General features: G+C 31.7%; 1 protein-coding gene across 3 annotated transcripts in view; it reads right to left on the bottom strand.

Annotated features, from left to right (window-relative positions):
- The window catches only part of Appl (amyloid-beta-like protein), an 83,919-nt gene that overhangs the window by 4,163 nt on the left and 54,239 nt on the right, over positions 1–25,517 (bottom strand). Inside the window, exons 3-8 of one of the 3 annotated variants that reach the window (XM_070634876.1) lie at positions 15,585–15,723; positions 6,804–7,025; positions 1,061–1,300; positions 801–1,009; positions 575–613; positions 235–384 (exon numbers count right to left, since the gene is read on the bottom strand). In XM_070634876.1, coding sequence (XP_070490977.1) covers positions 235–384; positions 575–613; positions 801–1,009; positions 1,061–1,300; positions 6,804–7,025; positions 15,585–15,723 — 999 coding nt within the window. Of the gene's footprint in view, positions 1–234; positions 385–457; positions 614–788; positions 1,010–1,060; positions 1,301–6,803; positions 7,026–15,584; positions 15,724–25,517 lie in introns of all 3 variants that reach the window. The other 2 variants (XM_070634875.1, XM_070634874.1) reach the window with 2 other exon arrangements.

A 25,517-nucleotide genomic window follows, 5' to 3' on the forward strand; every position in this document is an offset into this window, starting at 1 on the left:
TAAAATTGAAGATTAAATTCGTTAAAAATTCAAATTTTAAAAATTCGTTGAAAATTTAAATTTTAAAAGTTCGTTAAAAAAATGGAAATAACTTTAAAAATCAATTAAAGCTTCTGGAGACTTAATAAAAGCACTGAAAAACAGAAGCTTATGATCCGTGACATCCAACCACTTATTTTCAACCAAATCAAACAAAAATTTATGTGCAAAAATATGAAAAAGTTTTCATCTCACATTTGGTGGCATTTCGGTTAATGCTTGTGTATAGCATGTCATAGCCTCACGTTTACGTTGATTGATGTGTGCCAGTACACGTTGTTGATGCATTGCGGCCAATTGATGCTTTTCAGCATTACCCTCTTCCTCTAATGCTTGAACCGATGTCTAAAATGTAAAAATATTAAAATTAGTTTTTTTCTTAACAGTTCGAGGTATAACAAGGTTGGGCATAATATACTACTTGGAATCGGGCTGTCATCTTCTGCTTAAAGCTTTGGGCTGATTTTGGATCGGCTAAACGCATATCTTGGTAGCGCTCCTCCAAATCAGACCAATCTTTCATGACGCGTGTCACCTTTTCACGATGTGCTTCTTCCAAACGTTGTTGTGCCTCCTGGAGTGTTTGATTTATTTGGAATGAAAAAAATTTAAAATTTCAATTTCCGTTTATTTTTTTGCACACCAAATATAAAAAAAAAAAAAAAAAAATAATAAAAAATAAAAAAATAAAAAAAAAAAAAGTGTGAGTGAGAAAAAATTTTTAAAAATACTATTTGCAAAATTTTTACATCTAGTCCTACTTTATAGCTTTGATGTTCGTTTCTTGGATCGAAATGTGTAAAGTATGGATCAGGTGTTGGAATTGATGTGCTTTGTCCGTCATTGGATGGCGGTGAAATTGGAATTTCTGATGGCTTTTCCGGTACTTGCGATGTTGTTTGTGGATTAACATAATCATTAATTGGAATAGCCTGAGTTGATGTACTCGTTACGGATGAAGCTGTGAATCCTAAACATGATTAAGAAAATTTATAAATTACAATATTTATGATTTTTATACCATCATTAATAAAATCTGAGTCTAAAGCTGGTGTTTCTTCGTCAGATTCGTAGTCATCATCATCATCCTCTTCCTCTAATGTTTCGAGTGGCTCATCAGCGACCATTTCATCTTGATCATCTAAATCTTCATCGTCATCTAAATCATCAGAGAAATTATCTTCGGAATCGTCAAGTGATGGCAAAATTTCTGATTCTGGTGGCATGACTGGAAGGTCGGTCTTCTTTACTTTTGTTGAAACTGGTATTGGAGAAATTATGGAAAAGGTTAGAAAAATGTATGAAATGTTGATAGTTAGAATGGATGAATTTAATCAGTCGAAATAGTTTGTGAATATTTAACCGGTTCAAAAAATTGAACCGGATCAAAAAAATTTGAACCGGGTCAAAAATTTAATCGCTTTAAATTGAACCGGTTTAAAACTTAAATCAGTTCAAACTAAGCTTGAATCGATTCAAAAATTGATCCGGTTCAAAAAATTGGACCGGTTCAAAATCAAAAAGATCGTTTTAAACTTTTACAAAATAAGCATTTTTTTGCCAGCAATATTTCTAATAAACTATGAAATCTCTTCAAAAATGGAACACAAATTAAATAGGATTTCCTCTCCAAATTGTCTCCAGGTCAAATTCACCGAACCAAAATAATTAAAAACCTTCCCTTATTAATATTTAAAGCTCATTTTCCTATAAAAATTTTCTTTCCTTTTTATATTTTTTCCTGTTTTCATTGCCCATAAAATTTTATACAGTCACAAATCTCTCCCGTATTGAAAAAATATAAAAGTGAATGAATTTAAACAAAAAAACATTAAAAATTTAACCAGAAATTAATTATTTAAGGACCACATAGCGACCACATTTGCTTTATGAACGACTATAATTTTTATCGTGGCGACAATTAATTAAAGCTTATTGTATTTCATAAAGCGACGATGAAGTTTTCCTTTATTCTGAAAAATAATAACAAATGCGGGACGGACGAGCGAAACGTGATGGAATTGACGTAAAATTGTGTACAGAAAATTAAGTCCGTGGGATTATTTAAAAGGCTTAAGTTGCCCCAAAAAAAGAGAGAGAGTCTAAAAGTCTAGTAAGGCACGAGTAAAATTGATGGCACTATAATTAATCAATTCCTCCAAATAGCAGGCAGACATTCTTGCAAGGCTTAAGTTATATCAATTTGTTGTCATGTCAAAATATACTAAAAACTTTGCTATCCCCAATATCCAATTTTGCATACAGATTGGAGAGATGCCAGATATCGATAAAAATTATTTTTCATGTATATGCAGCACCGGTGCTGCGAGTAAGGAACAGAAACATTCATTCATTTTCATTTACAATTTAATTTATTAAAATGCCTTTTGTGAGAGAAAAATAAAAAAAAAAAAATTAAAAACTGATTCAATTATTGAAAATTAAAATGTTGAAATCGGAATGGGAAAATGTGTAACTTTATTGATTGTAACCCGATTAACAAGTTTTTGTTTTCACTAATTTTTATACGGTAAAAGCTTTGATTCATTGTAAAAGCTTTAATTGGATATGATTGAGTGGCTATTTGTAGAAAATTTGATCAATAAAGAGCTTTGTAATTTTATAAATCAAATAATTGATTACAAGTTTTGAAAATGATGAATTATCAACAGCATTTAGTCACACAAATGTATTGCAAAATAATAATGAAAATTTTTTGAATGAAAAGAACTTAATTACATTTTTAATGGAATTATAGCTTTACATTGTTGTTATTTTTGTTTGCTTTATTAATGAATTGTCAATATTGATTGAAAGCTTCATTACAGGTAATTGTTAGCATGAATAACTTCAAAATTAAAATTCAATATTTAATTTTTCAATTATGGGAGGTTTGTGGACTAGAGCTAGTGATAAGTTAAGGCTTGTAGAGTTAGGGATGTAACTAGAGTTGGATTTGTGCTTTGGTAGTCCAATACAATGATGAGAGGTGTGTAATGAGTACTGGATGGAGAAAAAAGGTTTATGAGTGCTTTCTGTCACACACCCTAACAACCTTCGGTAGCTTAGTAGATAAAGCATTTGACATGCAATCGAGAGGGAGTGGGTTTGAGTCCTACTCGGGTTTTATCAAGAAAAAGCGAGCTTTTTCCTTAGAACCTTAGAAATAGTAAGGTTTTGAGCAATTACTGAATAAGCGAGCAGCAAACAGCACATTATTAACATGTAATTGAAAGTTCGTGGGCCCAAATCCCATTCGGGCTATGACATGGGAAAATGTGTTATATTCTATATGGGAAAGAGTGCTCTAGAACCTTAGAAGTAGGTAATATCCGTACAACTAGTGAATGAGTATACGTTGTAGACTCTTTTATGGATTAGAACTTCACAATCTTCACTTCCTTTATGGCCAACAAGCTTCAATCTAATTAAGAGAGCTTCAAAATTGAGTTCAACAAACTACTGCAGTCGACACTGCAGCCGACACTACAGCATATAAACACAATTAATCTTAATACAACAGAGCCACTCATTTATCAGCTCACAAAAACTTTGTATAAAATCTTAATCCAGCAAATCACCATTGAACTGTGAAAATATTTCACAGAAACTTCTTTAAGGAAATTTCTGTTCCTCTTAATTATTCTCATCTCACAGTTGAATGACCAAAAATTCCTTGCAAAACTTTTTAATTAAAATCCCATTAAATATTGTACTTGTGCCTGCAAAAAGAAAGGAGAGGAACAAAAAAAAATCTCCAAGTTAACTTAAAAATGCTCGAAAATTTTTCCTTCCTTTTCTATTTGATAAAAATAGCAGCTCCAACTTCCTCTAGACTAAATAAAAAGAAAAGTTCATGAATGAATAAATAAAATAAAGTACGAGAAGGATGTATTTAAAAAATAATTAAAAATTAATCCATTGGGATTTGTGCTTTAAATTATTTTTTTTTTTGCCTAGCTTTAGATTTTTTTCGGGGTGTTTACTTCCCGGAAAGTCAATGACGAAAAGTTTCATTTTTTCTGTATGAAGCACTTTATCATCATTAATGTTATTTTATGTACATCCATAACTACTTACAGTAGAGAGACATTAACAAATGAATACGAGATATCCAAAAAATTAAATGATGGACACAGTCATGGATTTATCTCAAACAGCAGCATTTCTGGCGCGCATATTGCCAACACATTTATCACAAACGAGTGGAAATTTAATTTAGCGCAATGTTAACATTTTTTTTGCTGTGTGCCAGCTTCACTTATCATTCGAGTATGAATTTTGTTTGTAGGGCTGATAGTAAAAGAAATGGCATAAAAAATGGTTGAGGATAAAAGGAAATGAAAAATGAATGATGCGCCTTTTTTTAAGTATAATTGTGTGAATTTTGAAGGCGTAAAAAAGCCATTTTAATGTTTGCCACAAAGGGAAACAAATAAATTTTATGCATTGTAAAAATTATTTAATGATAAATGTAAAGAGCTGGTCTAGAAAGCTAGGTTATGATAGGAAAAAGTTTAAAATAAAGAGATGAACTCTTTGCATTGCTCTGAATAATGTTAAGTTGAGCTGAATTACTTTAAATTACATAAAATATGCTGAATTGTGAATAATATCACTTGATGAAGCTTAATAACTCTGAATGTTCTCAAACTACGCTTAAAATAGCTAGATAATGCTGAATTGTGCTCAATTACGCTGAGTAGTGTTTTGAAATGCTGAATTGTACTTAATGAAGCTGAATTGCATTGACTGATGCTGAATTACATTGACTAATGTTGAATACTCTCAAACAATGCTTAATACAGCTGAAGAATACTGAATTGGGCTGAATTACGCTAAGTAGAGATTTAGAATGCTGAATTGTGCTTAATGAAGCTTAATTACATTGACTGATGCTGAATAACACTAAATACTGTCATACAAAGCTTAATAGTGCTTAATATAGCTGAATATTTCAGAAAAGCTCTAAATAGTCGTTCATGGGATAATATAATTGAGCTTACGTGACATTATCTAACCATATAGCACTTAGATAAGCTTAATAGCCAAAATAAGCCTAAATTCCATTAACCTTTGTCAATTATTTTTTGAAATATTTCAAAATATAACAAAGCTTGATCTCTAACCCTAAAAGTTAATTACTCATCATAAATCCCTTATTACCCATTGCGCAAAAAAAATGATTCCTACACCACCCATAATGTCTATGCCCACATCTAAACATCATTTTCCATTTACATAATTTCATCAAGCTATTAATAATGGCTATTAATAATTAAATTCTCATTACATATGGACAAGGCCTGTACAATCGTGTGCGTGTAATTGTAAATTTACAAATTTTTCATGACTACAACATATTGTGAAAAAGAGCACCAGATGTCTAATTGTTCTAATTACAAACTTTATACAACATTGTTGTATTTTAAAATTTCCCATAAAAAAACACATTTTTCCTGTTTCACTGTTTACGGTTAAAAGACTTTAATGTCAATAAAACAACATAAATTTTTAAGCTTTCATCTTCATACGAAAACAATTTTTTGTAATTTATTGAACTGAATCGATTTATTAGCTGAGGAGATTTTCTGTTATAAACAATTATTGTGAATTTTATGACTCGTTTGTTTAGCTGTTTGTCTCGCATGAGTGATTGTATGACTTCTGTCTGAGACACTAGACTCGATGTCTGCGTCTTTATGAGAATTTGTTTGTAGAAAAAGTTATTGAAATTTTATTCGGATTATTGACGGTATTTATTAGTCAATAGAAAAGTCATTTTGTGTCTTGTTTTATGTGGTCGTGCATTGAAAATTGTTGTAGAGAACAGAACGAAAGAGTTGAAATGGATTTGGAATATTCAGCATTATGGCAGGAACAATAAATATCTGTTTTATGTAGTTGAGATTTGAGGTTGATGAACTTTTTTGGATTTTTTGCTAGGTGAAATCTGAGGTTTGGAATATTAAGGAAGGAATACTCTTGTTTATTGACTGTAGGTACCATACCAGTCATCCAGAAGTTGGTGTATTCTTGAATACTAAGCAAAGACAGCAATACTACAGCTGAGCACATGAATCGAGTTTATTGATTAAATAGATAACATGAACAGTAAGTTTTCGAACTAAACGTGACCTAGGATTGAACTAAAGACCTTCAGACACGTGAGGCCAGGACTCGACCACTGACGCCAGTTAAAAAATCACAATCGGTGACTAATCTACCACAAATTTTAGTGTCATTAATTCAAATCTCCAAATGAGAACTTTTTGATACAAAATACCATAAGAATCAATTATGAGCTCATCACTCATCGTTTGAAATTTACTGATCTAGTAGAAATTGAACTCAAATCTTCTCAAAACAGGGAGTTTAGAATATCAAGCTTGTTGACCAATCAATCACAAAGCCATTGCTCTTATTTAAACAGATTTAACAATTTGTCTAGATTCACTTTTCCTAGACACTTCAAATGATTCCCTCATAAAGAAACCTCATTAACCTTTACAATAGCTACAAACATCTTTTCAAACTAGCTTATTTCATTCCCAATAATCACACAATATAAAAATTCCTCATCCAATCTCACTGCAGAGAATTGAAAAATTCCCCAATTTTCTCATGAATAAAAATAAAAATAAATTGAAAAAGTGTCAATGAATAAATGAAACTGTCAGAAAGTAGATTTCATTTGCTCACAAATCTATTTGACTGAGTGATAAATTAGAGAATGTGCTGAAAAAAGAATTAATTCATCTCACCTTTAAAGTGTTTTGGACAGCAGACAAATTCGACGCCAGAGAAGAGTGAAATGCCGCATGGTAGGAGCATAGCAAAGCTTCTCATTTGCATATTACGTTCTTGACATGCAGCAGCGCCTGTTTGATTCCATCTCACAAAAGGCCAGCAGCGTGATGCATTATGAATATGATCGAATAAGCATCCTTCCGGCACCAACAATGCGTCTGATTGGAATGGTCCTTCTGTTAATGAAAAAAGAGATAAGACAAAGTCATTAGATTTAATGTACAAAGGGATATACAGCATAGAACATAAAAATAATCATGATTATGATGATGATGAAAGAAAAGTTACGGATATACATGGAATATATATTTAATTAATTTAATAAGCTCGCATTTTATTATTGAATTAATTAAAAAAAATTAAATTAATGTTTCTTAATTAGACGACAAAGGCGAACTTTCTCTCATCTCGTCCTCACTCACTCATTCCGAGTGCTCGTTGAAATTCATAAATTTCTTTTTTTTCTCCTTTTTTCCCTCATTTATTCAATTATTTTCGCTGTTGTGTTGCTTTCTGTACTCTGTTGCTCCAAAACTCATTTTTCTTTCGTTCACAAATTTTTATTTTCTTTGTGTGACTTTTGATGGGAAATTTTGATGGAATTGGAACTTTTGAGTCAGTTTGTCTAGGTATGAATATGATTAATTTTATGGTGCATGACTTGGCTTATAAAACCCTCAGAACCTTAACTTGACCTTTAAAGTCATTGAGCTTTAATCATTTATTTAATAAGTAGTTCTTAATTTCCCTCAATTAACTGCTGTGCTTTGAGAAATTGAATTATCTCAAATACTAACAATTTTTTTGCTAGCAGCGGGACTCGAACCAAGGAATTCAAATTAGAAGTCAGCTTTTGTGATCCTCACTCTGCCAACTGAGCTACTGAGGCTATTAACCTTAAGTCATATTCTACCACAAATTGTGTTATATCTTAGATGTCCTAGAATGTCAACAACTTTGCTCAATGCCATCAGCAATGCAGCATAACTTTCCTATTCTTGTAGTCGCCTTTAACCTCTTAAACCCATACTTCAACTCCATACTTTCCTGTTTTCTCATCTCAATGTGCTTCTCATCGTTCACATCGTCGTCTGCACACCTTTATGCACAAGCAAACACCTTAATTATAATTATGATTCTTTCAACCCCTTTTCTTTTCTCTTCTTTTTTTTCGTACCTAGTGCCAGTACGCATATTTCTTTCTCATCAACAACGCCAAAAGGAAATTCCGTTTTTATTTTATTTATTTCAATTTTTTTTTTTGTGACATTTTCGTCTCGTTTTTATTTTTTTGTTAATGAATGAATCAAATAGAATGAAAATGATAAATTATGTTTTGCACAAAAAAGCAATAAACATGAAAGTAAAAAAAAGGAAATGAAGGCAAGAGCAGAGAAGAAATGGCAATAAAGCTCTTCTCGCAGCAAATTGCTATAAAGCTAAAAGCTTTTTTTGAGAATCGTTGACAACTTTGTTTTATTGTTTATTTGTCAGTTGTTCTGGAAAGGGTTGAGGGTGATTTTGGTGGTACTTGTGAATTGTAATGGCAAGTGGACTGGATTTTAGTGCAAATAAGATGAATTTGTATTGAAAATAATTAAATTATTGATTAATTTATGCTGAACTCAGCTGAATTGAGCTGATTAAAGCTGAATTTGTTCAAGTATTGAACTGAAATTTTGCAATATAGCTGAATTAGAGCTAAATGGGCCTAAAGATGTCTGAACTAAATTCTTACTTAATTGTGCTGAATTGAGCTCAAATGTGCTAATCTTTTGCAGAATTAAACTAAAATAGCACTGAATTCAGTCAAATTAGAGTTGAAATGCGCTGAATTTAGTCCAATTTGTGCTGAATAGCGCTGAATTGGTCTAGATTTTTAGAATTTGTGCTAAAATTAGTTGAAATACGCTGATTTGGATTAAAATTTGAGGTAAAATGGGCTGAATCGTGTTGTAGTTCTGTTGAATATGCAGAACTTGAGTTAAATTGCGCTGAATCAGCACTGAATTTAATTCAAATTTATCCTAAATCAAATTAAGTTTCAAAATAAATTACCAAATCTGTCAAAAAGTCTCCATCTATACCAACTTCCCACAAAAACCACATTTCTCCTTAAAAAACTTATTTTTCCGTCGTTTTTTTCCTTCAACAATTGCCAAGCATTAATGCCACTACAAAAAGCTACAACCACTTACAGTATTTCATGGGAACACATTCTCACCCCGATTTGTTAACGTTAAAAACAGGAAGAATCTATGGCATTTCTCTTCTTCGTGGCAATATCAATGCAGTTTTAATGCTAAAAAAAACTTTCCAAACTCGCATTTGTGCTTAAAAAGCTTTCGAGATTCTTCTTTAGCACCCACACTTGCCACTATTAGAAAAGTTTCACAAGTGCTTTATTTAACTATTTGAACAATTTTTTGCACTTCTCCGTGTTTTTATTTTCTCACTCAGCAGTTGTCGATATTTGTGCCATAGAATAAGCATTTTAAATGGCAGTAGAAAAACAATAAATGACAAGTAAGAATTCAATGGAAATTCAATTCCTTTTCTATTGTTGGATGTTGAAAAATATGAATGCGATGTGCGTGAAATATGCATAATGTACAATACATGCTGCATAATGTCAAAATAAAACGATAAAAGCTATTGTTGTAGTTGAATGGGATAGATAGGAGGGAATGGGAATGGATAAAGTGTTTTAAATGCTGTGGATTAACGCGTGTGGATGGACATGGGCTGGAAGATTTGAGCATTTATGAGCAATTTTCTCAAAAGTTCCAAATTTATGTTCATGGCGTCAGTTTGGTAATTTTCCTCAAAAACCGATTTCCCATCCGAGAAAATCGCGCTAAATAAATTTATGCTTTAAAATTTCTGCAATTTATGACTTTTACAAATAATAATAAAAATATTATTTCCATTCTTTCAGACTTTATGAGCTCCAAGCTCATTTGTAATTTAGATATGACACAAAATAAATATATGCATGCATTATGTCTATGTAATAGAATATATTGTGAACATTAATCTCTATCTCTGTGACTCGACATAATAAATATCTGTTGTCTATGTAAATATAATATTGATTTTATGACACATGACGCAGTTTCTGCTTTTCTAGAGCATTTAATTTAGGAAAGTTGATGATCTGGATAGTTTATTCATTGGATGCGAGTAATTAAGTACAAACATGAAAAGGCCATTTGGAATTTTCAGAAATTTTATTGATTTGAGAGAAAGAATTGTCGAAAATTTGAATTTTACAAAACCGTTATAATTTGAATTTTACAAAACTGTTAAAAATTTGAATTTTACAAAACCGGAAAAATTCAAATTCTTCAAAACTGTTGAAATTCAAATTCTAAAAAACAGTTGAAATTCAAATTCTACAAAACCGTTGAAATTCAAATTCTACAAAACCGTTAAAATTTGAATATTACAAATACGTTACAATATGAAATTTGAATTTCCATTAAATTTCAATTCAACTCTACCATTTTGTGTTATTCTAAGCTGCTCATTTGACAAAACAATTAAAATTTCATGCATTACAATATCGATTAAAAATCTAAATTTATTCATCACGTTTTCTATTATACAATTCTCAATTACAAATTTTCGTCCCCCGTATCGCCAAAAATTATTTCACAAGCGCCACATTGACAGGCTCATGCATGAATACATAAATAGGATCTCAATGTTTGTGCATGTATTAGTATAGGAAATGTAATTAAAGCCCCCTTTTTACATTCATTGCATTGATCGCATAGATATGCACATACATGAATGCATGAAAATGCGATTACATTCTAAAGTAGCATCATCATCATGCACACGAGAATATGCAGATGAGAGTGGTAGCAAAAAACTAAAAGTTTTGTGCCTAGAGCTTTTTTAAACTTTTATTTTTTGATGTAATTTTATTTTCTGAGAAAACAGCATGACATGATGCCTTTTTTGAATTAATATTTTTATATTCCAGCTACTTAGTCATGTGATTGTAATGGATGTTAAACACATGATCATTTGATAATAGTTAAAGGATTTAATTATGCTTTTTTGAGGACATGGCATGCATGTGTCATTGATATTTGAATGTTGATAGGAAATTTGATACTTGGAAGTTCTACAGATCACATTTTAGGTTAGGAAATTGAGAATATACTGCACGTGGATGAGAAATGATTCCAAAAGTATCAAATTCCAACATTGTTTTGAAGTTAAGGATTTTCAATGTATTTGCAGTCTTGAAATGTTACCTGGCCATAAACGCACTCATATGGCACCGAGTCATATCGCAGGACCACGTGGGCACGTTTACTGCCCCACTCACTCACATGGTGACATGATGTGATTACGACTTGAACTCATTTCCAGTCTAGAACAATGTTGTTCCTACCAATACACATACATTCAGAATCTGACAAAAATGTTCCAATTTCCCCTGCAGAATCCTGCAGATATAATTATTTTTTATCGATCCTAAGCTTGAAATTAATCCTTCCTTTCCAATAAATCCTAATCCTCATATTTCCGTAATAACAACAAAAATTTAACAGCCTCAAACTGTAATGTAGTCATAGTATCGATCCCTCAAGCTATACATTCCAGCACATGTCAATATCTATCAACTCAGATCTCCATAACAAGAAATCTATCGTATAACATGTAATGAGAATCATATTCAGCTCATAATCCTCGAATCAGATTAAATAAATGAAAATATTTTTACTTCTACTTCTTTATGATTATGCTTCATTGCGTCTATAGCTGTTTTTTCACACGCTATAGGAAATGAGCTTAATGAGGAAATTTTACATTTGAAAGGAAATGAAAAAGTAAATATTTGAGGATGATAAATTGGAGATCCAAAAGTTGCGATAAATAAAAATAAGTTGGAATTAAATAAATTTCCTTTCCTTTTTTGAGCTAACAGATTGAAGCATAAAATCAATAAAATTTTATTACTGACTAAAAATGTCTGAATTGAAGTCATGCAAGCTTTTTTTGCTCTGATTCACAGTATGTGACAGTAAGTGATTGACGGGGTTGTAATTTTTCAAGTGAATGGCCTTCGATTTAACTTTTTTTTGGAATGGTTTTATGGAGGATTTTTGTGAAAATGTCCATGGATTTATTGGGTTTAAATGAGTATGACACTCTGAAACTTAAAAGTTACTACAAAAAAGTTGCGAATTTGTAAAAAAAAATTGTTTATACTGGATCCAGAACACAAAGGCATCAGGAAATCATTAAGGATTTGAACCTTTGACTTCATATTTTTAATTTTTTTTTAACTTAATTTTTCAGATATAATTTGTGATTTTTGACAAAAATATATTTTAAAGTATGAAAAAGTTGACAAATCTTAAAATTTTAAATAAATTTTTAAAATTTCTTAATCAATTTAAAATTTAAACGAATTTTAAAATATCCTAAATTAAAAAAAAATTTAAAATTTCAATTCAAAAACAATTTTTAAAAAATGAGTTGAATTTTCATTTTAATTTCGTATCCATAAATGTTGTGAGCATGAAATTTGTTCTATCTATCCTCGACATACATTGATATTCATGCATGTATGAATATTTTGTATGATAATGACGATGATTTCGTTTTCACATGAACTACTCAGCTGTATATATGTAGATGTATGTGCATTTAATGAAAACATTATTATTATTGAATTAAAATGGTAGGAAAATTTTTGTCATTTGTTGTTCATGATTGGTAGGTAGGGAAGTTGAAGAATTTGAAGAATTGAACAATTTGGAATTTTTTCAAATTTTTCAAATTTGAAACTTTAAAAGTCAAAGATTTTGAAATTTTTGTAAAATTTGCAGAAAACATAAATGTGCAGGAAAAAGAAGAATTAAATTTGAGTATGCATAAAAGCTTCAGCTGCCACACACTCACACATATAGCACCAAAATGCACTCTTTATCCTTAATAAATGAACATGTATTCAACTGTACATAGATTGGCAAATAAGCAAGCCATTCATATATAAAATAAATTACTTATCGGCATTAAAAGTCATAGATTGCAATCACACATACATTTCAATTAATAATAGACTACACATGCCACATGACTCCTTCTTATTTTCAATTTCTCCCTTTTTTTTATTCCATAAAAATTTATTTTATATCAAAACTAAATGTGAATGCATGTGAAACAACTTTATGGAAAATATTTGCTTTTTGTGTTCATTTTTATGTATTTTTTTTGTTCATGAGTTGGCGACAATAGAAAATGCATGTCGGCATTGGGTGGGAGAATGAGCATGAAAAAGGCACTTTTAAATCACACGCTGAGTTGTTTATTCGGTTTTATTGAAAATATGAATGGAAGTGAATTTTATTAATATTTCTTTGGGATATTTTTACTTTATGTGCAGCAGTTGCTAAATGCTGTGTGGAGATAACGTTTGGACTAGAGTTGATTTAAGATATAGCTACATGGGATACTGTATGGAGGGTTTTAAGGGAAATTTATTGGTTAAGTAAGTAGAACGGAAGCTGTTGACGTAGCAAACTGAACTGAAGGACTGAAGCTTTTGGGAACTTGAACATTTGGGTATTTTTAAGAAACAAGCTTGAACTTTGCTCTTGCTTAATTGCTTCGCTGGTCTTACAGATCAATTGTGATCCATGACCTTCCACTGGTGTCACCTGAAGTTGGTTCTATTGCTGACTTCCACTATTGATGGGCAATTTCTAATACTAAGCTAAGCACTATTTCAAACTAGAACCTAATAACTTCAAAATTTAAGTTGTGCCTCCTCAATTCGATTTATTCATATAAAATCCGAGTCAAGTTTGTGTCTGGGTTTCAGAGTCTAGCGGACTCTGGGATATCAAGCCATATGCCGGCAAATCTATCAATACTAGAGTTAGGCGTTTGTAACCGAGCTGTAAGACCAACGGACTTTAAATCTGAAAAGGTTTCTGTAGTAAGGACATGAGTTCGATTCTCTCCAGGAGCCAAGAAAGTGGTCAGCCTGTTGTCAACCCACTCAACTATAGACATCATGCTTCTCTGACGACAATACTGCCCTTCACTTGACTCAAAAACTCTAGATTCAATTCAACTCCTACATACTACAGACTCAAATTCCATTCAAAAACCCCCATTATTCACATAAATATATTCATGAATGAATCCAGAAAACAAATTTCCATTCAACAATTTTTCCCTCTTAAAAAGAATGAGAAGAACAAATTCAAAGTCCAGCCATCTATCACAAAATGCTCACAAGTTCCATCTTTTATCGCATCACACCCCCTCCCAGGCTCCATCACACAAACAAAAGCAAAGGAAATGAAGATTTTTTTGTGTGTATTCAAATAACTCTTTTTCTCACTCAATATCTCCCATTCACTTCCTCACTCATTTATTATACTCTTATTTTTTCACTGTGCCTTGTTGTTTTTTTTTCTGCTGATAATAAATGAGCATACTGATGACTTGAACAACGAACAGACGATAAATTTATTAGATCATCATTTATGAGGCACAAAAAAAGGAGGGCATTATATGTACGTAAATGTACAATGCTCATATATGCGAAGTTATAGATAAAAAGCAATTCAGAGTATAAAGAGTCATATAGACATACAGTATAGTGAGAAAGACTAGATAACATTTGTTTCATATAATAAATAAAGCCAACTTTTGGATCTGAGAAATGTGAGATAGATGCTCATTGATGTATGATATGCTATCAAATCCAATTTGATGTACATCTGTTGTGGAATGGATGTTTCTTTTATTATTTTTTTTGTTATCTCGCATAAATACCTAACAACGTGGAAAAATCATTTATGTTGCGATTGTTTTGTGGTATAGATTGTAAATATGGAGGTTGAAAAATCAGGAATACTTGATATGGTATTATCTGTACATGCTGATGCTGATTGAGCTGTTTCAATGATTCGTGTGTGGATTTTATGTGAGTAAATTTTAATTTTTATATTTATAGAGTTGTGAAGTTGATGGAAATGAGGTTTGAGGATGATGTTTGAATTGTTGGGGCAATGACTGAATAACAATCATAGAACATGCTATCGAGAGATTGCTAACCTTAAATATACTTGATGAGCATGCTTCTGAGTGTTGCTTTCGGCTCACTCTGCTTTTGAGAGTACGCCAGCCTTGAGAAGCTAAATATTGACTTCAATACACTTTACCAGCCAAGTATTGACTTAGAATTTAATGAAATTTGACTCTTAAATCCTCCGTTCCCTTACTAGACTAATCTTTAATCATTAACAATCAAATTCTAATGCCAAACTCTATTTCCATTCAATTTACTCCAGTCGATACCCAAACCCTCCCATCTCACCCCCAAAATCACTTGTTCCAACTCAGTTCCCAACAATAATAAGCCCACCCCATCATGCATATCACATACATTAAGTATGAGTACCAAATCTCTTACTATTGTCATTAATAATAATAGTTTTTCATATCCATATAGACGAAGGCGCTCATAAACATGCAAAGTCACTAATTCTAATTGAGATTTGTAGTTTCTTCATTTTTTATTTGTGTCCAAAAATGTTCTTTTTGTTCTTTTCTTCATCATCATCATCACATCATTATGTAAGACAACAGTATAAGGGTTGATATATGAATACAAAAGAAAGAAAAATCGATGGAGCATGATATCCATAAAATCATATACAGCATTATGCTAATAAAACTAGAAAATATGTACTTACCCAAGCATCGGAATGGCTTGATCCATCTCTGTGCGCCTTTGCATTTTCCTAAACTCGATACACCTTGTCTACACCATCCACCAATTTTCTGATAGTGTGATGACTCAACAATATTCGTAATATCACGTCCTGGATAAACCTGTGGATGAGGAAATGCAGATATTATTTGTTAGTGCACAAACATAAAATCTAGATTTATTTTCATGACGAGAGAGGAAATTTATTTTCAGCAGGTGGAACAGAATTTTTTTTTTTTTATTAAAATTTATGTTTTCGCATCAACGACAGTAGCAGCAGCAGCAGTAGAGCAATGGCGGCAGAGAAGCGCGAAAAAATGGATTGTGTGTAATTATTACATAAAACTTGACTTTATGCTTCTCGCTTGTTGTTTTTATTGATTTTTTTTCTTTTCCTATTCGATGTAATGGTATTTTTCACGAGGTGATTGCTGTTTTATAGGTAGTGCGACTAATTGACTTGTATGACTTTGTAGGTTTGAAATTATATTCGATCTAAATGCTAAAACTAATTAGTGAGTCGTAATTTATGTTGATTTACACGCGTAACTGAATTCACATGCATATTTAATAATGGTTATGGTAATAATTACTACTTGATGTAAGGCTTGAGTAGGAATTTTGTTGAAATTAGAGCTTACTTTGAAGAGTTCTTTAATTGAATTTAAGTTTGAGGTTAGAAAGTTTCAATGCAATTTTGTAGTATTGAGTTTAATTTAGTTCAATTCTATTCAGTTTAGATCAGCTCCTGTCATTACAGTTCAGTTCTATTCAGTTCAATTCAGTTCTATTTAGTTCAATTCAGTTCAATTTAGTTCATTTCTGTTCTATTCAGTTCTATTCAGTTCAATTCAGTTTAATTCAGTTCAGTTTAGCTCAATTTAGTTCAAATTCAGTGCAATTCAGTTCAGTATAGTTCAATTCAGTTAAATTCAACTGAATTCAGTTAAATTCCGTTCAAATTTAGTTCAATTCCAAATAAGCAACAGAAATGCTTCCCAAATCGAGTTCTGACAGCAATAGAGCACACAAACTTGTTTCCATGACACAATATGAAGCTGGAAAAATTCCACTCATAATTAGAGTACACTCATTGTAATCTGAACTTGAAATCATCTCGAAATACATATTATTGACTATTATATTGGAGGAAGTACAAAATTCAAATTCAACTACATGAAAAAAATATAGCATAAATATCATATTTGCATTATTTACACTCAATTGAACTCATGCATCCATATTGTGTTGATTGACATACAACAATAGATAAAAATAAAATATGAAAAAAACATATTGGTCGATAATTTAAACTGATATCGCTTGTGGTGCTGTGAAAATGCAAATATACAGCACAAAAAAAGCACTTCTCGATTGTTTGTGAATGAATTTTTTTATGTCATCATCTGTTGATTACTATGGGAAGCAAATTCATGTTTCAGTCCTAAAAATATTTTTATTGATATTGAATAAATCTTATTAGATTCAACTAATGCACACATAGTCAGTGTGACGCCTAAAAATAGCAATTAAATGCAAAATTGATAGCGAAGAAGATCCAATATGTGGAAAAATTTCGAGTATGTATACACAATACTCCTATAAGATAGAAATCGAGGCATTTCTACTAGAAGTGTATGTGAGAATTCCAATTTTAATGGATTTAATTTGTGGGTTTTTATGTACAGAACGTGATATATTGGAATCATCATAAAATGAACGAAATGTATTTCGGTGGAAGTAGAATTTTTGGTGAATGTGAGTAGAAAGTGGTGTATTTGCATGGAATAGGCTTTAAAATGTTGGTGGTTAAGGAATTGTTCATGTCAGAAGTTATATGTAGGGCATGTTCATTAAACTGAAGGATACTAGTGAATATTGTGAAGGATATTGAAGCTTTAAGTCTGTTTTGCTTAATTTGCTTGCTTTAAAGATCAACAAAGCTTCATCCTAAATTGAGGCGAGAGTTGGCTCTAAGACAGTCCATATACCAGAAATGTATATAAAATAGGTGGCACAGCCAACAAAGTCAGATGACACAGCTAGCAGAGTCTGGTGAAAGGCCTCTTATTGAAGTATATCCGATTAGCACCAATCAGTTAATCCATGTGACTCTGACTTGGTGCCAGATTCGAGATGAATCCGACATCACGCCGGCCTGATTCTGGATTTTAAAGTCAATTGACCAACTTCTTTTAATCTGGGTAGCTACAGCAACAGCAACTAAACAACCCTGAATCATTCTCAAATATTCACCGACCCTTGAACTTTAAAACAAACCTCCAAAAATAAAAATCCAATATCATTAATCCATAATTCAGCAGTAAACTTGTTTCACAGAACTTAATAAATTATTGGATGATAAACGCTGCTGCACACGAGTTTACTGATCGCGTGTTTGAGTCTCATCGGAGTCATAAATAAAAATCTTCTTTATACTTTATTTTATTTTTAAAACTGGATATTAATGGTTTTTGAAGAGCTTATTGTACATATTGTACATATTTTCATACTTTTATGTAGGAACAAATAAAATTGCATTTTTAAATGCTAAAAATAGATTGTGAAAAGTGATGGAAATTTATGGAAGATGCTTTTGCGTCATCATGATAAGCATAGGGCTTGCTGGGCTGTTTGCTTGTTATAGAATGTTTTTAGGAAGGAGGACGTGACTTAAGGGTGTATAAAAATTCTAAATATTGCTGTATGTGATATGAAAATTCAATAATTCATATCTATACTCCCTAATAGCTACGCAGCTACAATTTTAAGTAAAATGAATATTAATCTGGAAAGAATCAGTCAGCATCCAGCTAAGAAGAGTTCACCTTGCCTCTAAATTTTCCTATAAATAAATCTTCACCAACACGTAGGTGCATCGATTTTTGCGTAAGCACACATTCCATAAAGACTGCAAAGAAGATTCTCCACAAAAATAAATAATTCAAAAGAATTGCGTTAATTATAATCTCCAAAACATCTTGACATTGTCTTTGCCAATTTATATTTATAAATGTCTCCGAAAATGCTGGAAAGCCCACGCACTTATGAAAATGAAAAAACTTCAAGGAACGCCCAAATGATTCGTAAATTAATAATGAAATATTCACTGATATCATCAACATGATCTTTTTTGATAATTTTCTAGCATTACTGAATGAAATGGTCCATAAAGTAGGCGAAGTATTTATTATAATAAAATTCATCAAATTACTTAGGCGCTGTAAAAATAAAATTTATGAGATTGAAGGAAATTGATAGCTTTGTTTCTATATTTTCATCTAAAAGTGATTGAAAAATAGAAACTTTTAATGAATGGATGGAAAGATGAGGCTTTTGTGGGATTGAGTTTATTGTTAGAGATGTATTTTTAAGGTTTAGAGACGAATGAGAGCTTGAAAACGTTGAAGGAAAATCTATAAAATTCATGAATACTAGGGGGAGTCATGTGTCAGTGTAGGATCATTTTCAGAGACTCTCATCATAGTCTAAGGCACTAGTTGGTGATTGAGTGGAATCTGGGGTATCAAGATATACAAAAGCGATTTTGCTTGTGCTAAAGTAAAGCCTCTATGGCCGATAGATCAGACAACAGACCATATATCTGTATTGCTCCCTCTGTGAGTAAGTGGGTTCGATTCCTCATCAGAAGACACCGTGAAAATGACGAAGAATCAGGTTTCAGATCGGCATAACTCTAGTTTAAGGCCAGATTCGATAAAATTCAAGCTCAAGCTAGGCTTACATTTGCATTAGGACAGATTTTCAAGGAGAAAAACTTTCTCAAGAGTTCCATCAATATGACAAGGATTCCTGGAATCCTCTAGAGTCTAGACATCATAGTACATAGTGAACATAAAATAAGATTCAAGAACTTCTAATTTCTACAGCCATCATTGATGAACGACCCACCAAACTGAAAATCACTTCATATTGATTCAATTTTCCAACTCTAAATGCTCATTTTCAGATACTAAAAACTCGAATATTTCATTTTATCATAAAAACCACAATAAACATCTAAATATTCATATCCAATAAAATAAAATAACAATAATAATTCTGTTTCAGTAGTTCAGCCTTGATTGTGTTATGTTGTATTTCCCTCGTTCTGCACGTGATAATCGAGACAAGCGAGTGAAATAATTTCATAACAAAAGGAACTAGAAGCTATAGTACCATTAAATCCAAAAAAAAAAAAACATTTAAAATAAACACATTTGTGTACATGAACTGTACTTCAATAATGCTCACTGCTTTCACTGTGATTCCTAAAATAAAAAAAACTAACAAATACAAATGAATTTGATTCCGAATTTTATGTGCTTGATGAAAATCGATGAATCTAATATTGGACGTGGTTTTTCCACTTATTTTATATTCCACATCCATTTATTTGTGTTTCACTTGTTATTTTTTATATATTTATTTGGAATACAAACTGACTGAATATATGTACATGTGTAGTCATTGAATGGGAAAAACTAGGTCGATTGTCGGACCGAAAAAGATTTAATTTTTTTTTTTGAATTTTTTTCACATATTAAGCAATTAGTTTATTTTATGCACAAAAAACCATTCCCAATCCTCACAACAATAAAAGTTCTTAATGGCAATACAGCAATGCACCCCTAAATTTCCCATAAAAAAAGAATTGCAGCAATTCAGGTTGAAAGATAAATCACTAACCGAAAAAACTTGAACAGGTGCCATTTATTTAAAGAAAGAATGCATTATGTGCTTTTTAGTGCAGCTCAATAACTAATGGGTGAATTGAAGTGAAAAAGAAGGAAATGTTGATGATGATGACTCTATAGGAACTTATACTTGACGCAGAAGAGACTTAGATAAGAGATGAGATTTTTTGTTGAGGTGAAATGTAAAGATTTGAATTTTGGGTTTTTTGAGGATGAATGTATTGGTGCATTGTGCATTTGGACTACAGAATTCAATGATTCATGTCAATTTAAATTGTTTTGATTCAAATGTTTGGATGATGTGGAGTAATTTGACTGTTTTAAAGGATTTAAAGTTGATTTTGTAGATTTACATCATTTGGAGTCCTGTAATTAGGCATTACTGTCGATTTTGAGACACTAGGGGCTTATTTTGAGGAGTGGGTTATCATGAGAGGACACATAAATGGCAGGACATTCTGTCGGTTCCATGAATGTTGAACAAGTCATGAACAAGTCAATTAATTATTCCAAAATCCGGCACTAAGCCGGTGTGACTCTGGCATGGTGTCGAATCCTGAACCAAGTCAGCGTTATGTCGGCCTGGGACCAGATTTTGAATCTATTGACCGATTTGAGCTATTTAGGTAGGCTTGAATCCTGGCTTTGAGTTCAATTAGTATGCTAGAATCAGTCATGTTACTTAATACACTATCTACATCATGGTAAAAGATTCATCAATTCATTCAAAGTCTCTAGCTGTGATTCATCCTTCAAAAATACTGAACATCATCTCCAAAACTGAAACTGTCGTACATCAAACCCACACAAGCTATTCACAATCCCATGAAAATTTGCTATAATTGCTGTATCCATCCTTTACCAATCATTCACAACCAGTAAATTTTTCAATCCATCCTCCAAAAAAAAAATCCCCTAAAATTAACTCCAAATCCTTCAATTCATCTCTTTCAAAGTTGCTCTAAATTTTCCTCGCACCTAAATCCAACCTGCTAAAAAAAGGAATAAATTACGGGAATTTTTTTTTATTCGTCGCTCTCGAACAACGATCATTGAACGCGAGCAACTAGAAAACTGTACACAAAAAAGCTATAAACATAAATCCTTGATGTCATAAAAAATTAGGCACGCACTCTATCAAAATCTGTCAATAAATGAACATTTATTCTTCTTATACAGTATATAATAAAAAAATAAATATGAAAAACCCCGTCATCGTCAATATCATAATGTGCTTTACTATTATGATTGTTATATGCATGCATGTGTGTCTATACAACACATTGAAAGAATTTAATCAGGACAAATGTAATGATGTTGATGACAGCAAGAAAAAATTGGTAGAATTTGCCTCTAATGACACACAAAAAGTACAAAATAGACGATAAAGGTACCTCGGGACTAATGGAAAATCTATAATGTCATTACAAACTTCTTATTCGTAATCTTATGCTCTACATTGCTGTTTTTTTTTTTCATCGTCATTCCTCCAAAAGCTGATTTCTTTTTTGGCACCATGTCAATGCTATAAATATTTTAAATATCGCAATTTTCATGTATTTTAATACGTTTTTGTTTAGATAAAAATGTATAGATGTGGATGGTTGATAAGGAATGAAATGGCATTGAATTTCGAGAAAATTGGTAAATTATGTTAAAGGAAATTGAGAGTCATTGAAATATGATCTAATTTTAAAATCATGTACGGTATCATGAGCATTTGTGCTACCTTAAGTGCTTTATTTTAGAATGCTGCTCGATTTTTATGTCAATGGAGCTTTGTTGGAATTGAATTTTTTTATTTGGGGAAATGGTGATGCAATTTTATGGGAAGAAATTGATTTTGGGAGAATGTCTTTTGTGTAGTTTATGGTTTTGTAATGGATATAAGTAATGTTTTTGATCAATTGAGCATGATCAATTAATGCCATATATTTGATAGAGGCATTACTTAGTGCTATCCTGCTCATTTCGAAGAGTATTGCACAATTCATAGGAATGCCGCACTATTTAGCTATATTCAGCACTAATCTGCATTATTCAGCATACCTCAGCACTGCAATTCATTGAAATTAAGCATTTCTCAACTAAATCGAGCATTACTCAACATTACTCAGCACTATCCAGTTTGACACTTCAGAACGTAGCTCCTATTTATAATATTAAGTGTTTTTCAATGTCGTGTTCCACAATCTAGCTCTAGTCAGCAATTTCTAATATCCTCAACCTAACATTGTATTGATCAATCGAGTCAATCATCAAGATATCAACCCTGAATGAATCCCTTTAAAATTGCCCCACAAAAGCCAAATAGTCGCAAAAAATCAGAACAGTCTTCTTCCATTATTCATTATTATCGAGTCGTGGAAGCCAATAAAAGTTTTTATTTTATGAACTATCGATTATATGCGTATATTGCATAACTTGATACGAATAATGCCCGTTACGTCGTCAATTTATCCCTCCATCATACAAGTAGAGCATAAAATATGAAAACCATCGACAAACGGAAAGCCACTTTATTTCCATAAATGGTAATTTACTTTCATTTCAAATGCGTAGGAATCATGACACAACGATTATTTTATATGATATAATAATCCTGACAAATGAATCGAAATGAGCGGGGGCATGGAGAGTGCGAAAGAAAAATGCATAAACAGCAGGTAGAAGTTCTCGTTCCTTTTTTTCCAGCAACTTACCTTGCTTGTTTCAGCATATACAATCCCCCAACTGACGACAAAACACGTAATTTTCTATCGATTTTCTGTCATAATTTTCTGACTCGTGAAATGAAAAAAAGGAGAAGTGAAATAATACAAAAAGGACGAGTCGTATATCAAAAAAAAATATGATTTTTGCTTTTTTTTTCAACACAGTTGGGAAATGGCGAACATGACTTTGCTCTTGATCGATTTATGGCACAAAAAGGTCCATTTTTTTTAAACAAGAGAATGTGTAGAAGAAGAACTTAATTGCGGGTTGATTAGAGTCTGCTAATCGCTATTGAATTAAAGTATAACGATGATTTGATGTTGTCATGTTTTGGTGTTTGCATGTGACTCACTCACACTCGTTTATTGTCTCTTTATCTTGATTAATGTCTTAAAAATTGATATGCTCTCCAAAAAATAGCAGTTCTGTCAATTTACGTCGAAATATGTTCAGTCTTTATGAAAATGAAAGGAATAAAACAAATGATGAGAAAAAGCAGCGTGGATGAATCGCTTGGGGAATTGTTGTTTTCTGGATATTTTCCTACTCACAGACATGCAATTGCTTGAACGGGTTTTTTGTGGATGTTTTATTGATTTGGTTTTTGGTATGGCGTATTTGTTTCAATGTCAATAATTCGGTTTTGATAGAGTTGTGATTGTAGTTTCGGTAGATTTGTGGATAAAGGCTATACTAAGGTCAAATTTAGCTTAGCTTGGTAACAATCAATTTAGTTCGACATGAATTCAGCTCGCACATTTAGCAAAGATTCAGCAATATTCAGTACGAGTTCAGTGCGATCTGATTTCAAATCAGCACAGTTTCAGTTTCAGTCAATAATTCGGTTTTGATAGAGTTGTGATTGTAGTTTTGGTAGATTTGAGGATAAAGGCTATACTAAGGCCGATTTAGCTTAGCTTGGTGACATTCAATATAGTTCGACATGAATTCAGCTCGCACATTTAGCAAAGATTCAGCAATATTCAGTACGAGTTCAGTGCGATCTGATTTCAAATCAGCACAGTTTCAGTTTGATTCAGCTCAAATTCAGCATGATTACAATTCAAATCTGTAAAAATTGAGCTCAAATTCACATAGATTCAGTAAGAATTCAGCGCAACGCAAGTTCAATTCAGCGCAAATTCAGCCTGATTCAACACAAAACAAGTTCAATTTATCACGAATTCACAACAAATTCCAATTCTTTTCATCACAAATTCAATACAGCTTCAGTTCATTTAAAATTATCAAATTATTGGTAACAATTCACCGTTATCCAATTCAATTCAATTAAAAAATCAACGAAAGAAAATAATAATTTACAAATTGAAATTATAATTGAATAATCTGTATTATTGAAAATAAAAAAGTATTTTCTTGATCAATCCTTCAATCATACTGACAACAAAGCTGTCCACAACAGTCCTCATTATTCACAAAGCCTTTACATGTTTTCAAATTAAAATAAAATTATTATTATTATTAAAAAAATCCTCATTTTTCTTCCACAATTGACACCTGACAGTTTCATAATTTTCCGTCACATTCAGCTTACCAAAAAAAAAATGGAAATGAAAATTTGATTAATGCAGCAAAAATTTTCCAAGCTATAATCAAACCTTTTCCACCCTTCCAAGAAGAACTTTGTTTCATATTTATTATTTTGCATGCAAATTCTGTCAGAAATCCAATCAAGAAATAAAAGGAAGAATATAAATTGATCCAATAACAACAAAAATGGATATGCCAAAACAAGAGTAGAAATAGGAAATGCGAAAGAATATTGGCAAAAGATATTCATAAATTCATAAGAAATTCTTCATTCTAATCTTGTTTGAGCACTTTCTTTCATTTCTTCTTATTTTTTACTTCCCTCCTTTATGACTTGGTTCCATTTTCTTCCTTTTTTCCGGATACAAAAGCGTGAATGATTGTGTACGAGAATTTATTCCTTTCCGAGAAGGACACATCATACATATAGTCATGTGGGGACAGTCTGTTAAGGATGACTGTCTTATTCATAATCTCATCTGCATATCATCGTCCCAACCCTCTACAGTTCATCAGTATAAAGCTCTAGAAACCAAAATATTGCACATCATTGCCATACAATCCCCTATGTAGATGTGAATCATTCCAAATGTTGCAAAAGAGCACATACAAATGTTAAAAAAAAGAAGATAGTCCTTAATCCAAGCACATACATTGTTTTAACACCCATCATAGACACTCAAAATGACAATTGTGAATGCTTTTGGATTTTATTCGATTATGTAGGACTTTTTTGCGAATTTATGAATGAATTTTACGAAAGAGGGAGGTTATCGGTTATGCATTGTTGCAGTTTCAACTCTAACATTTCGGAAGGGATAAAGATGGAAATTTTTTTAGCAAAAAAACCACATTTGCAATGTGCACGACTTAGTCAAATGAATGGAAATAACTTTTCATTCTCATTCAACTAGTTGCTTTGGTACTTAAAATGTTAATTAGAATTTCTCGTT

Source organism: Chironomus tepperi, unplaced genomic scaffold, assembly GCF_022539635.2.
Source record: "Chironomus tepperi strain 1889 unplaced genomic scaffold, CSIRO-AGI_Ctep_v1 contig_85, whole genome shotgun sequence".
NCBI classification, from domain to species: Eukaryota; Metazoa; Arthropoda; class Insecta; order Diptera; family Chironomidae; genus Chironomus; species Chironomus tepperi.